Here is an 11888-nt window from a genome sequence, read left to right on the forward strand (position 1 = left end):
GGTACTGAGGTCAGACTGGTTCCAGTCCAGATCAAATCCAATTCAATAGGTGCTTAGTTAGGATTGCGAGAGGGCAGAACGCACCTTCTCCAGTGCGCTGATGGTATAAGTTATCTATTGAGCGTTCAATGTGAATAGAGTTACCATATGACTCCATGTTCACTGGGATAAGGACAGTTCAGGTTTTTCAACTCACACCCCAATGCATTCTGGTATGTGTTACCTGTCTCAGGTACCTTTTACGACAGGACTACACTTACCAGAATGCATTGGGATGTGAGTTCAAAAGACTGAGCTGTCCCAAAACCGACCTGGTGGACATGGTTGCAGGTGTAGTTTAAGTCACTGTACTCTGTGGGGAGGATACCAGTTTGGTAGAGAAGCTGTTGTCCGTATCTGTAAGGAGTTGGCTGTTTTTTTCTTGTTGGAGGAGTGCAGTAGTTTGCCTCAGTGTCACACACAGACTCTAACAGTAGCATTATGGTGTGATAACGGACAACGCAGATTCATATTGCTGTATGAAATTACACTCGACTTTACTGGTCTGCTGATTGGAAACTGCTTTTCTTAGTTTTCACAATGGAAGGTACATCAAATCAATTCTAATTTTATTAAAGGTATTTAAAAACAACAAAAAAGTGCTTTTTAATAGTTTTAAACAGTTGTATATGTATTATCTAACCATAAGAAAAACAATCTGCATTTGTTTACATGTTTATCTGTGTATTTACAGTCAATAAACCAGAAATGTCCTATTAAGATAAAGTGTGGTTCAGGTAATAAATCCATATTCTAGCAAACTTACTATAAAAACTTATGATTGACACCCAAGTTAAAATAATCTGTTAATGGCTTCCTTTATGTTTTTGTTTTTGTAAATTAACATAATCTTAAAAGAAGGAACAGTTGCTATTTATTTTGTTGAGTGCTATATGAATTTGTCCCACTAGATGGCACTATAATTGAAGGCAAAGGCTGGCAACCTTTCAACATTAAAATTATAACAGGCGGTAGTTTAGTCCAATTTATTTCAGCTATTGGTGATAACAATTCATGCGATAAATGATGCAGATGTAAAGCAATATTTAGTGTGATTCCATTATCGTTCCAACCTGACTGATCTATTCAATTACAACACACTGAAGGAAGAATTCCGCCTTGCTGCACTTGGAATAATTAGTGTTTTTTATCCTTTGCAGCTGGGTCCTGTTCTAAAAGTGTCTTGCAATCAGGCTCACAGTGTGACTAACACAAGCACCATCGGTGTGAGGATTGCACACACAGTTGTGAGGATGACATCTTCTGTTTTTAACAGAGTCAATTGAAATGCAAGAAGCAATCGGTTAACAAAACACATTTTGGATCACTTGCTATGTTTCTAAGTAAGAGATCCATCATCAGTTACCTTGTATGATATTGAAGTGGAAAGAAAAAGTACTCAACCTTTTTACTTCTGTAAAATTCACCTACCTACCCCACCATGAGCACACTGTATTTCTCATTGTAAAAGCAGTGTATCCAATGCAAAGGCAGAAGCAAAGGTGCCTTAAAATATCAGAATTAAGCAGCTGCTGTAAATTTCAATCAATAGGGGGCACTGTGGTACTGCTTCAAGTAGCGGGTACAAAGCAGATAGAGTTTAATATAGATAGTTTCAATTATGGGGGATGGGATAAACTCACTGAGAAATCTCTATAAAAGGGAGTTGACATATAATATCGTACATTGTGTTTTACTGCAGATTTGTGCTCTAAATCTGAGTGAGAAACAACAGCACAAGCGTGTGATAACTAAAATAACCAAACGTGTGACAGGTCACCTTGCTGTGTGTACTCTAAACAGCTTCTCTTCCTCCTCCTCCTTGCAGAGCACTAGGTTGCCATGGGAACAAGTGGGCCTGCTCAGGACTTTCCTTCAAAATCTGTGAATTCATTAGGAAGTGGTGCCACAGGGGGAGGCAAACGTGGCTAATTATTTACACAAAGTGAGAAGCAGGCTTGTTTTGGTACAGAGCCTGCCTAAAAAAGAATTTAAAACACCACTCAACCAACACCAAAAACTACTACCCATAACTAAATGTCTGGACCTATCTGAGCACTATTTCCATTCCCAAGCACAGCAGCTAGAAAACAAAACAGTGGTAGATTTAATGATCCATAACGTACAAAATCTGAGTAAAAGAAGCTGGGATTGTGTTTCAATGTTGTGTGTAGATGATTTTGTGTTTACGGAAAAACACGGAGGGTGCGACCATAATGACGATCTAAAAAAAAAACAGTTGTTGTTCTTATAATTAGTTAAGGCATTTACTCCTAACGTCTGATTCCGAGGTTTATTTCTTTAGAGAGTTTGTTTTTCTTGTGCAAAATCGCCATTTCCTTCTGAGGTAGTGTGCACATACACAAATACACTGAAAGAATAGCAGGAAGTTCTTTATTAATTGACTATAAACTTCTCGCTGCTTTCTTCCAAACACATTAGAAAGGTAAGAAGGCAGTTCAAGCCGGCTTTTCAAGGACAGCCCTGGGGGAGTGGATTAGGCAGTAGTCTTTGGAGGTGAAGCAGTAAGAGTGATTATGAAAAAAGTCCTGACAAACTTCATAAGGACAGATTGGATCTTGTGGTCATCTTTAAAGATCGGGCAGCTTTGAGGTCCTGTCCTCCCCGTTTGGAGAAGGTGGACTGAGGGACATCAGTCGGGACACGATCAGGTCAAAAGTGGTTTTCATTCTTCTGACCTAGATTTGAGATATAGTTTTGTCAGTACCATAGATTAAAGCTCTATATAATAGCCATAATACAACCTTATATTATGCTATCTGCTATGGAATAAACAATGATTAGGACTAGGGGATAATTTCAAAGTGTAGCAAAGCATAGTGAAAGCATGATAAAGCATAGACAAGCATTGTAAAGAATAGTAAGGTGTGGTAAAGCATATTAAAACAGGGTAAACTATGGTACATGCACAGTATAACCTTTGGAAAAGCATGGGAAAACTACAAAAATACCATGAAAAAATGCAGTGGTAAAGGATTATAAAGGGATGTGATTCAAAAGTGGCCTAGTTTGCACGGATTGTGTCTTGTTTAGTCATTTTTTATTTATACAACTTTATACGGGCTGGGCTTACAAACCCATTTTGTAGCTACGTCATCTTTAATCGCGGCAGCTTTTCAGGTCGGTTTAAAATGCAATAACTTTCAGGACATCTCCACTATTTTCTCTTCATCACTGGAGCAATGTAGCCATCCCTATCCTTCTCCTTCTTGATTCGTCTCTCAATTCCTGTAGAGCGCAGGATCCTCTCCAGCTCCCAGTGTTCCAGGTTTCTGCTTCAGAAGACGATGGCTGCGATCATGACCAGGGAGGGGGGTGAGAACAATCCCGAAACAGAACAGGTTCTCCTGCTGGAGAAGAACCTCTGGAAGCCCTGGCCACGCACTCGCACCAAGGTCAAAGGTCAGCAACGCACAGCTCAGTTCCGATTCTCTCACCTCTCTGCAATTGTTTGTGCTTTCTTGAGTGTTAGACAGTTTACAGACACTATCTCATTTTAAACTGCTTTCATTAATGAATGTGATGTTGGATTCAACGGATGAGCAGGTGGGAGGGTTGGCCCTGGAGTGTGTAAAATGCTTGCAGTTGCATGACTACCTTGCTGGATGTTTTATTAAGAGAGCGCCCCTGTTCCTGGTTGCTCTGCAGGCTGCCTGGGCTACGTGAAGCGGGTCCTGTTTGTAGTCGGGGACGATTGGATCTTCCTCTTCGCTTTAGGGGTGATCATGGCACTCATCAGCTTCACAATCGACTTCACGGTCAACAAGATGCTCACTGGTGAGTGGAGTCCGGGTCAGGGAATACACCTTTGACTGGACGCCTGACAGATGATTTTTGTGCCAGACGCATGTCAGAATACAACAGTGTCATCTATAACCTTAAAATGCTCAATCACAATTCTAAGATAAAACTAAAAGATAGTAAGTCAAACGTTTTAGCTAGTGCCCTCATCAGAGCTGCTTAAAGACAACCTTACAGACAATCGAATGGGAACTATGCTTCTTTGCAGCTAAGCTTATAGGTTCAGGTAGGAAACTCAAGCAATAGATTATTTATTAAAACTTAGACTAGACAACACTACTTCATTGTACATATTTTACACTACATTATCAAATTTCAAGGTACCCCTGCCCATAAATTAGCTTGCAGATAAGTGGAGAGGCTGACTGTAGGAAAGCCATGGGCAGGGGGGCAGGATAGCTGCCCTCCCCAGTTTTAAGAAGCCAAAAAGCAGGCTGGGGAGGAGGAGGCAAACTCTGGCTCACAGCAGGGACGTAATGGATTGAGGTAAGATATAAATCCTTTCCTTGCCGCTCATTCGACTTATTGTTTATCGGAAAACAAATCAAATTCTAGCTATTGATGATTTGATTGGGTATTGGAAGCTCCTAAAATATGCTTGATGTTACCATGATTTGATCTAAGGTTAAAGTGAGTTCCCTGTCTGCCTGAACCACTGCTTTGCTTAATTAAGGCCCCTTCCAGCTAACAAACCTCTTTCCTCAGCCCACTGGTGGCTCTTCCATGAGCTTGGAGACAACATGCTGCTTAAATTCTTGTCCTGGTCGGTCTATCCTATCGCCCTGACTGCCTTCTCCACCGGCTTTGCACAGAGTGTGTGCCCAGAGTCTGCAGGTAGGTACCAGAAGGAGGGAGAGGGGTGATACCCTAATCCTGGCAACTTGCCAAGTCAAGTGAAAGTGGCCTAAATTAAATCAGAGCTATGGCCACAATTGCCAGTATACTGTATGCAGAAACTTCATTAAACTGAATGGATTCAGGCCAATCTCTGTGTATTTTGTTCCAGGCTCAGGAGTCCCAGAGGTGAAGACCATCCTGACAGGAGTGGTGCTGGAGGAGTATTTGACCATTAAGAACTTTGGGGTCAAGGTGGTGGGGATGACCTGCACCCTGGCTGCAGGGAGTCCCATCTTCCTGGGCAAAGTGGTGAGCCATTGCTATACAACCACTATGCCTTTTATAGGGGTGCTAACCAATGCTTTGAAATCCATTCTCCTACCTCTTGATAGCTTGGAGATATTGCTCCAGTGGTCCAGCTTCAATCAAAACCTGTTGCCAAGACACCAGCATGCAGCTGTTTATCTATAGTGCTGTATTTAAAATATTTTCATATCCTGAATTACCCTAAAAAAATAAAATAAAAAAGGTCAAGTACAATAAAAAGGGGATTGGTAATTATATTTATAAAACCAATGCGAGGTACGATAAATGATTTTAAATGATCAGTTAGCATTCCTTTTAAGATTCACTAAGATTTGAATATTCTCGGTTCTGTTTTTCACCTCTCCCATCTCTTTCTTCCCAGGGTCCGTTCGTCCATCTGTCCTGCATGATCGCGGCCTACCTGGGTAGAATGCGAGCATCTGCGACCAACGAGTATGAGGTAGAAAGCTGGGCAGTCCAATGCAGTTTGAGTAACAAGGGAAAACGTACTGGAACTCCGATCTCTCATTTGCTCTCTTTATGTCAAAGTGTGTTAAATATCCAACTCGCTGTGCTTCGGTTGTGTTCGTTAAAGCAAATTCTGTTCAGTTAAAAGACAGCGTAACCTGGCAATGCATATAGATTCACTCCCTGGCCAAAAGGTCTGACTCTCTTGCAATGTTACTTTTTCCCCAAGAATAAAAATAAGCAGTATGAGATGCTGGTAGCAGGTGCAGCTGTCGCGGTGTCTAGCTGCTTTGGAGCTCCAGTAAGCGGTAAGTAATGGAGCAGTGGTTCTGTGCTATACTCCTTGGTTGTCTTCTAACTTTGTCACAGATGTATTGGGATGTGAGGTTAAAACAATGTCTCGGTGAAGTCTCACCTCGCTTGGTGTGCAGGCTGAGTCATAAAGCTGGGGAAGCGCAGGTTCGTATCCTTTCTGTGCAAAGTTGTCAGTCTTCGCTGGGGTTTCTGGAGGAAGCACCACATTGTCCTTAACACTGTCCTTAGGGAGGCAAAAGAACCTCATCACACTACAGCACACCCTACTGGCCAGGTGCCTAGTGAGCTCCGGCAGACACCTGCAGGGCCGGCTTTTGTCTTCCAGAGGCTGGTAACTCACTGACATCTGCTCTCGAGTTCCTGGGTGTAAAAGAGGAAGCCGGCTTGGTCGTGGGATCGGAGGACGCCCACTGAACCTTCAGTTCCCCTGAGCTTTGTGGGGAATTGCTGCATTGAGGGGAAAAATAATTGGACATTCTAAATTGGGGGGAAATAAATGTCTCAGTAACCCTTAATTCCTCATCTGTGTTACAGGGGTTTTGTTCAGTGTGGAGGTGGTGTCATCTCACTTTGCTGTCAGGCATTACTGGAGGGGATTCTTTGCGGCTACCTGCGGGGCCTGCATGTTCCGACTCCTTGCAGTCTTTAACAGCGAGCAAGGTACCAAGAGCATGTGTGTGTGTGTGTTAGTGCGTGTGTGAGTATGTGCTTACATGCTCGTACGTGTGTGTGTGTGCCTGCCTGCATTTGTGAGTGTGTGGTTGCATGTGTGTGCGTCATCAACTTTCAAACTCACTCAGAGATCTCTCCAGGTAGACAGACGTTTCAGCTAGTGCCTCCTTTAGCATGTGTGTGTGCATGCATGAAAAATGGTAACTGAACTGTCGAAACTGATCGTCATCTGTGTTTCCACATAGTGACTATCCTCGCTCCCTTTAAGACCAGCTTCGATATTGACTTCCCCTTCGATCTCCCCGAGATGATCTTTTTCATAATTCTTGGGTAAGGATTCTTCAAACCTCCCTGCACAAAGATAGATAGAAAGCTTGTACTATAAAGAACAAATGAGCTATGTGTGTAGGTGGTGGGAGCAAATAAAAACTACAGTAGGAACCAATGCAATCATATTTCTCTAGATATATAGACTCACCCTATATGTGCAGGACATATACACTGTGTAGCCATTGAATGCAATGCTTTGGTCTAATGCTTTGCTAGCTAGGGTATTCTTCATGGTAATACACTGGTATTATAATGTTATTCCAATGGGATGAAAGGGGACTGAAAGAATCAGTAGCCCTGTTAACTCTGTATGCTGTTTCCCTACAGGGCGGTCTGTGGGGTGATGAGCTGTGCCTACCTCTTCTGCCAGCGCTGGCTGCTCGGGTACACTCGACGCAATTCAATCATTGTCAAGCTGATGGCTACAGAGTGAGTGCTTTTCCTTGAAACCTGCTTATGTTAATGATATCATTTTAATGATATCTTGAACTTCTTCCGCTAAGGGGAGGGTACAGTCGTCCTGCAGAGTAGGGGAGAGGTGCGGTCACTCAGTGTGTTTGCCTAACTGTGTTGTTTGAACCTGCAGGAAGGCTGTGTACTCTGGACTGGTGGCCCTGTTGCTCTCCTCCATCACCTTCCCTTATGGTCTGGGACAGTTCATGGCGTCCAGGGTAAGTTGCTAATACACCTCCATGCTGCTTGTCTTTTCCTTCTATAGCTTACATTCTCTTCCAAACAGCTTCATAGTTTTGTAACCCATTCCCTGTAAGGTATAAGGGTCTCATGCCTGTTGTGTATTTGTCATGATTTTCTCTTAATGTCAACCAAGTAGGGAATCACTAGAACTGTTATGGAAAATAATTGTACTAATAAGGCTTGTTTTGAGGGAAAACTGTATGTCAGAAGAAGATATTAATTGAATTAAACGTTATTTACCCATCTCTACCCATCTGCATCTCTCTCTCCCTCTTTGTTTCTCCTACTCCCCTCATTTTCTTCACCATTCTCTCCCTTAGCTCACCATGAAAGAACTCCTCTACTCCTTATTTGACAATAACACCTGGATCGTCCTGTCCCAGAATGCCTCACTCTCACGGCCCCATGTCGTGGACCCCCAAAACCTGTGGCTAGAGTGGTGGGACCCCACGTTCACTTTCTATGGAACTATTACGTTCTTCTTGGTCATGAAGGTATGGAAGGAATAGCCCTGCATACAGCACCATACTTTTATTGATCTGGTCTCTTTCCCTGGATCCGGGACTCATTGAGGACTCATTCGCTTTTCCTTTTCCCCTAGTTCTGGATGCTTGTTCTGGCCACCACAATGCCAATGCCCGCCGGCTACTTCATGCCAGTCTTTCTTTATGGTGAGTGATCACAGTAGAAGGAAGACGACCATGAGGTATGGGGTGTTGCCAACACAACAGTGTTGTCTCTGCCTGGCCTAGGACTGAATGGATGTGCTTGCTGAGTGCGTGATACTATCGACGTGTTGATTGGTTGTGGGTTTCTTACAGGAGCAGCGATTGGCCGATTGTTCGGGGAGGTGGTAGCCTACTTTTTTCCGAATGGAATCTGGACTGATGGTGTCCTTAACTTTATAATTCCTGGAGGATATGCTGTGGCAGGTAAGGGCTGATCATGTCAGAAACATGCAGCATGTGCTGAAAGTGATAAGCTGTAGCATACACAGTGTGGGGCATGTGTTCAGCTCAGGGTGTGCTAGAGCTTTGTTTTCTTAGTCACTGTAGTATTTCATTGCTCCTCATCAGTCTTGGGTAATACTTCCTTACCTTCAGCTCTGTATTCGTATCTTCACCCCACCTCTCACCGCTCTCTCTCCCTGTGCCAGGTGCGGCTGCCTTCTCAGGTGCTGTGACCCACACTCTGTCCACGGCTCTGCTAGCTTTGGAGATGACTGGTCAACTCTCTCACATCCTGCCTGTGCTGCTGTCTGTACTGGTGTCTAATGCCATCGCCCAGCACTATCAGCCCTCCTTCTACGACGGGACCATCATGGTCAAGAAGCTTCCCTACATACCCCGCTTCTGGGGCTCCCAAAAAGGGTAATAACGAGTAATCATCGCCCCCCAGCAGTCTGCCCCTGGGTGTGATGAATGGGATCTGTTATAGCTTGCCTGTAGAAATACCAAAACAAATGTAACAACTTCAATGACAAACCTTTCAGCTTTTAGAATGCCTTTGACATTAAAGTGAGTTTTTCCTCCTGTACAATTATATGCATGTTCCTTCCTTTCCATACTGCTGCAGATCCTGCATGGTGACCACTAATCAGTATATGAACCGTAACCTGGCCCCGGTGGTAAAGAGCTGGGGGTTCAGGGATATCCTCAATGCACTGACCTCCAGCGCAGACACTGAGTTTCCTGTAGTGGAGAGTGAAGGTAATGCAATTCCTTGTGTAGTGTCTTATAATACAGCTGCCTGTAATGCACCGGGATAGCTCTTGAATGATGCATACATGTCATTTACACTGTGGTCCGTGTGAATATAAATCTGTACTGAAAATACTGTACACTTAAATTTTTTTAAATAAAAGTCCTAGATTGTGTGATATATACACAATACATTGGGCAGTTAACTTCCATTAGTTCATGATAATTGCTTTTGCATTCCCAGTGCTACTTTAACTCCTGCAATGATGGGACCCGTTAATCCCTAGCCTTTCCCCCAGCTCTTCCTTTAAAAAGCAAAGTGGGATAAAGCATAGTGAAATCATGGTTAAGCATAGGTAAGCACTGTAAAGCCCAGAGATGTACGGTAAAGCATAGTAAAAAACTTAGCAAACCATGGGAAACCCTTTGAGAGTAGCTGCTATTTACTTCATGCTAATATTGCACTCAGCTTTAGCCAAGATAAAATGAGATAATAGTGATGGGGACCAACCAAGACGTAGCTTCATTGAAATATATGAGCCTTCAGTGCATTTCCTCCACCAGGTAGAACCACATGGTAGAGCCATGGGAAAAGCATAGGAAAAGTGTCATTTAATTAGCGTGTAATATTACCATGGTAACCCTCCAGCCTCAGTGCTTGTTCCCTCTGTTCCAGGGTCCATGGTGCTCCTGGGTTCCGTAGCCCGGTCTGAATTACTCTACTTCCTGCAAAGCTACACAGGGCAGGACACTGTTGTGGAGGGGACCCCCAGCTCGGTAGGACAGCTCTGTAGTTCTTTGTGGAGGGGGGTGGGCTAAATCTCTGCTAACCAAGTGCCTGTATTAGCACTACCAGCATCATCACTGGTCCTGCCTCTCTCCTACGGAAAAGCTTTGAATTTAACGCCATTGTTATTTTTCTCCGTAGGGATTGGAGAAGAACGTGGGGGAAGTGTGTTCCATCCAGCCCATCACTTTTCAGCTTTCAGCACAGACCTCCCTCTATCAGGTATTGTACACTGCCTGTCTGATCACACCTCCGCTGCACAGACTACAGGGCAAGTAGCTGTTACCCTGATTCTGCAGATCACTGTCGTACATTGTAAATACACTTCATTAGGGTTTTCTCTCTATGAAATTATGAAGCATCATGTCTTGTCATTGTCTGGACTGTCCTCAGACAGTTGCTGTCAGTTGCATGGTCTCAGTGGGCTCAGCTGCCTGCTCTTTAAGTTCACTGTGCTTTAATTCTGCAGTCTTAGGGTAACTGTGTGTCTTCAGCTTCTCCAGCTTGCTTTCTGTCTGATTACGTGGACTGCGAAAGCACGGTAACTGTTTTTGGAATGCTGTTTTGAAAATTGCCAAATACTGTATTCCCTTGCTTTGTTTTGCAATAATTTTCACTGATTTTCTTTGTACAGTATACATGCAGTACCATAACCTTGGTGTTTTAGACACGTTGATGCACCTGACATTGTTATAATGCCCATAAATAAACATACCCTAACACTAGCATTAATAAAGCAACTACAATCTAGTATAACCACGAGACACGATATTTTCACCAATTGGATTGCAAACCACAACGTCTCTGTGCAGAACGGTTTTGCTGTGGAAGGTTTTAATGCCCTTGGGGCACAGCGAGTCCCTTCCAGTAGCGTGGTCCCCCAGGTCAGCCCCTTCTGACCAGCCCTCTCCCCTCAGGCACATGAACTGTTCGAGCTCCTGAACACGCAGCTCATGTTCGTCACCGATGGAGGGAAGCTGGTGGGGTTCGTCACCCGAACAGAGGTGAGTCTTTACTTTAATGTGTCGTTTGCAAAGCCGGCTCGGTGTAAATGATTATTGGTTCCCCTGAATATTTGTTCCCACCAGTGAACATTTGTTCCCCCCCCTACATGTATGTTTGTTATTTATCCTAGCGGTGTAAATTAAGCATGTGCAATTCTAGTAAATGTGGGCAGTGTTTGCAGGCTGTTATCATGTATTATTTTGCTAATTTCTTATTTGGCTAACTTTGTTTCCCGTTTCATTCATAAAACTTGATATCTCTTAATAACTCGCTGACATTAAAACCAATGAGTTGAATTGGCCCCGGTTGTTGGGAACCTCTTCCTTAATTGACATTTCTTTTGTGTTCTTGCAGCTGAGGAAGGCGATTGAAGACCTGGCTTTGGGAAAAACCCCTGCATAGATATGACAAGCAGGCAGGCAGGCAGGCAGGCATGTAGGCAGGCAGGCAGATAGACAGACACACAGACAGGCAGGCAGGCAGACAGACAGACACTCAGCAAAGGAGTCAACTAAACAGTTATACAGTTCAGTTCAGACAGCATGTCACATGTATATTACTAGTAGAGTTGAAACTAAACCTATAGTATTGCTTCCAACTCTATATTAAGATCTCTAGATACAAGATTGTATTGAAATCAGTTTGAAAAGGGGTATTCATTAGTTAGACTTTGTTTATTGGAATTAATAATTACTTAGCAGAAACTAATAAGAATCTATTTTTTCTACCCTGTATATTCCATTCCTAATGGCTTACTCTTTTTTTAAATGCTACACACCTAGTAATAAATCTCCTTTTGGAATCTTTCCGTATTTCTTTATTTAAATATCACTGTGAGGTATGTATATATTTGTATATTAAAAAATAACACAACATTAAAAATCACAGACATACTGCTGCACATTGTAGGA

The 11888-nt window shown here is 43.1% G+C and overlaps 1 protein-coding gene across 2 annotated transcripts; it reads left to right on the forward strand.

Moving 5' to 3' along the window:
* The first annotated feature begins 2353 nt into the window (after nt 1-2353).
* LOC121328416 (chloride channel protein ClC-Kb-like) lies at nt 2354-11720 on the forward strand. 2 transcript variants are annotated; one of them, XM_041273061.1, is made up of 20 exons: nt 2354-2711; nt 3302-3462; nt 3709-3837; nt 4567-4695; nt 4868-5007; nt 5387-5464; nt 5702-5780; nt 6322-6447; nt 6705-6789; nt 7117-7218; nt 7376-7460; nt 7806-7979; nt 8087-8156; nt 8307-8417; nt 8642-8855; nt 9061-9194; nt 9862-9962; nt 10114-10194; nt 10890-10976; nt 11332-11720. In XM_041273061.1, exons 2-20 carry the CDS (start codon nt 3348-3350, stop codon nt 11377-11379), a joined length of 2088 nt encoding a protein of 695 aa, XP_041128995.1. In that variant the 5' UTR covers nt 2354-2711; nt 3302-3347; the 3' UTR covers nt 11380-11720. The 2 variants fall into 2 exon arrangements, with proteins under 2 accessions (XP_041128995.1, XP_041128994.1); XM_041273060.1 differs by having other exon boundaries at nt 2355-2711; nt 3295-3462.
* Nucleotides 11721-11888: the final 168 nt, after the last annotated feature.

This window comes from Polyodon spathula, chromosome 16, assembly GCF_017654505.1.
Source record: "Polyodon spathula isolate WHYD16114869_AA chromosome 16, ASM1765450v1, whole genome shotgun sequence".
NCBI classification, from domain to species: Eukaryota; Metazoa; Chordata; class Actinopteri; order Acipenseriformes; family Polyodontidae; genus Polyodon; species Polyodon spathula.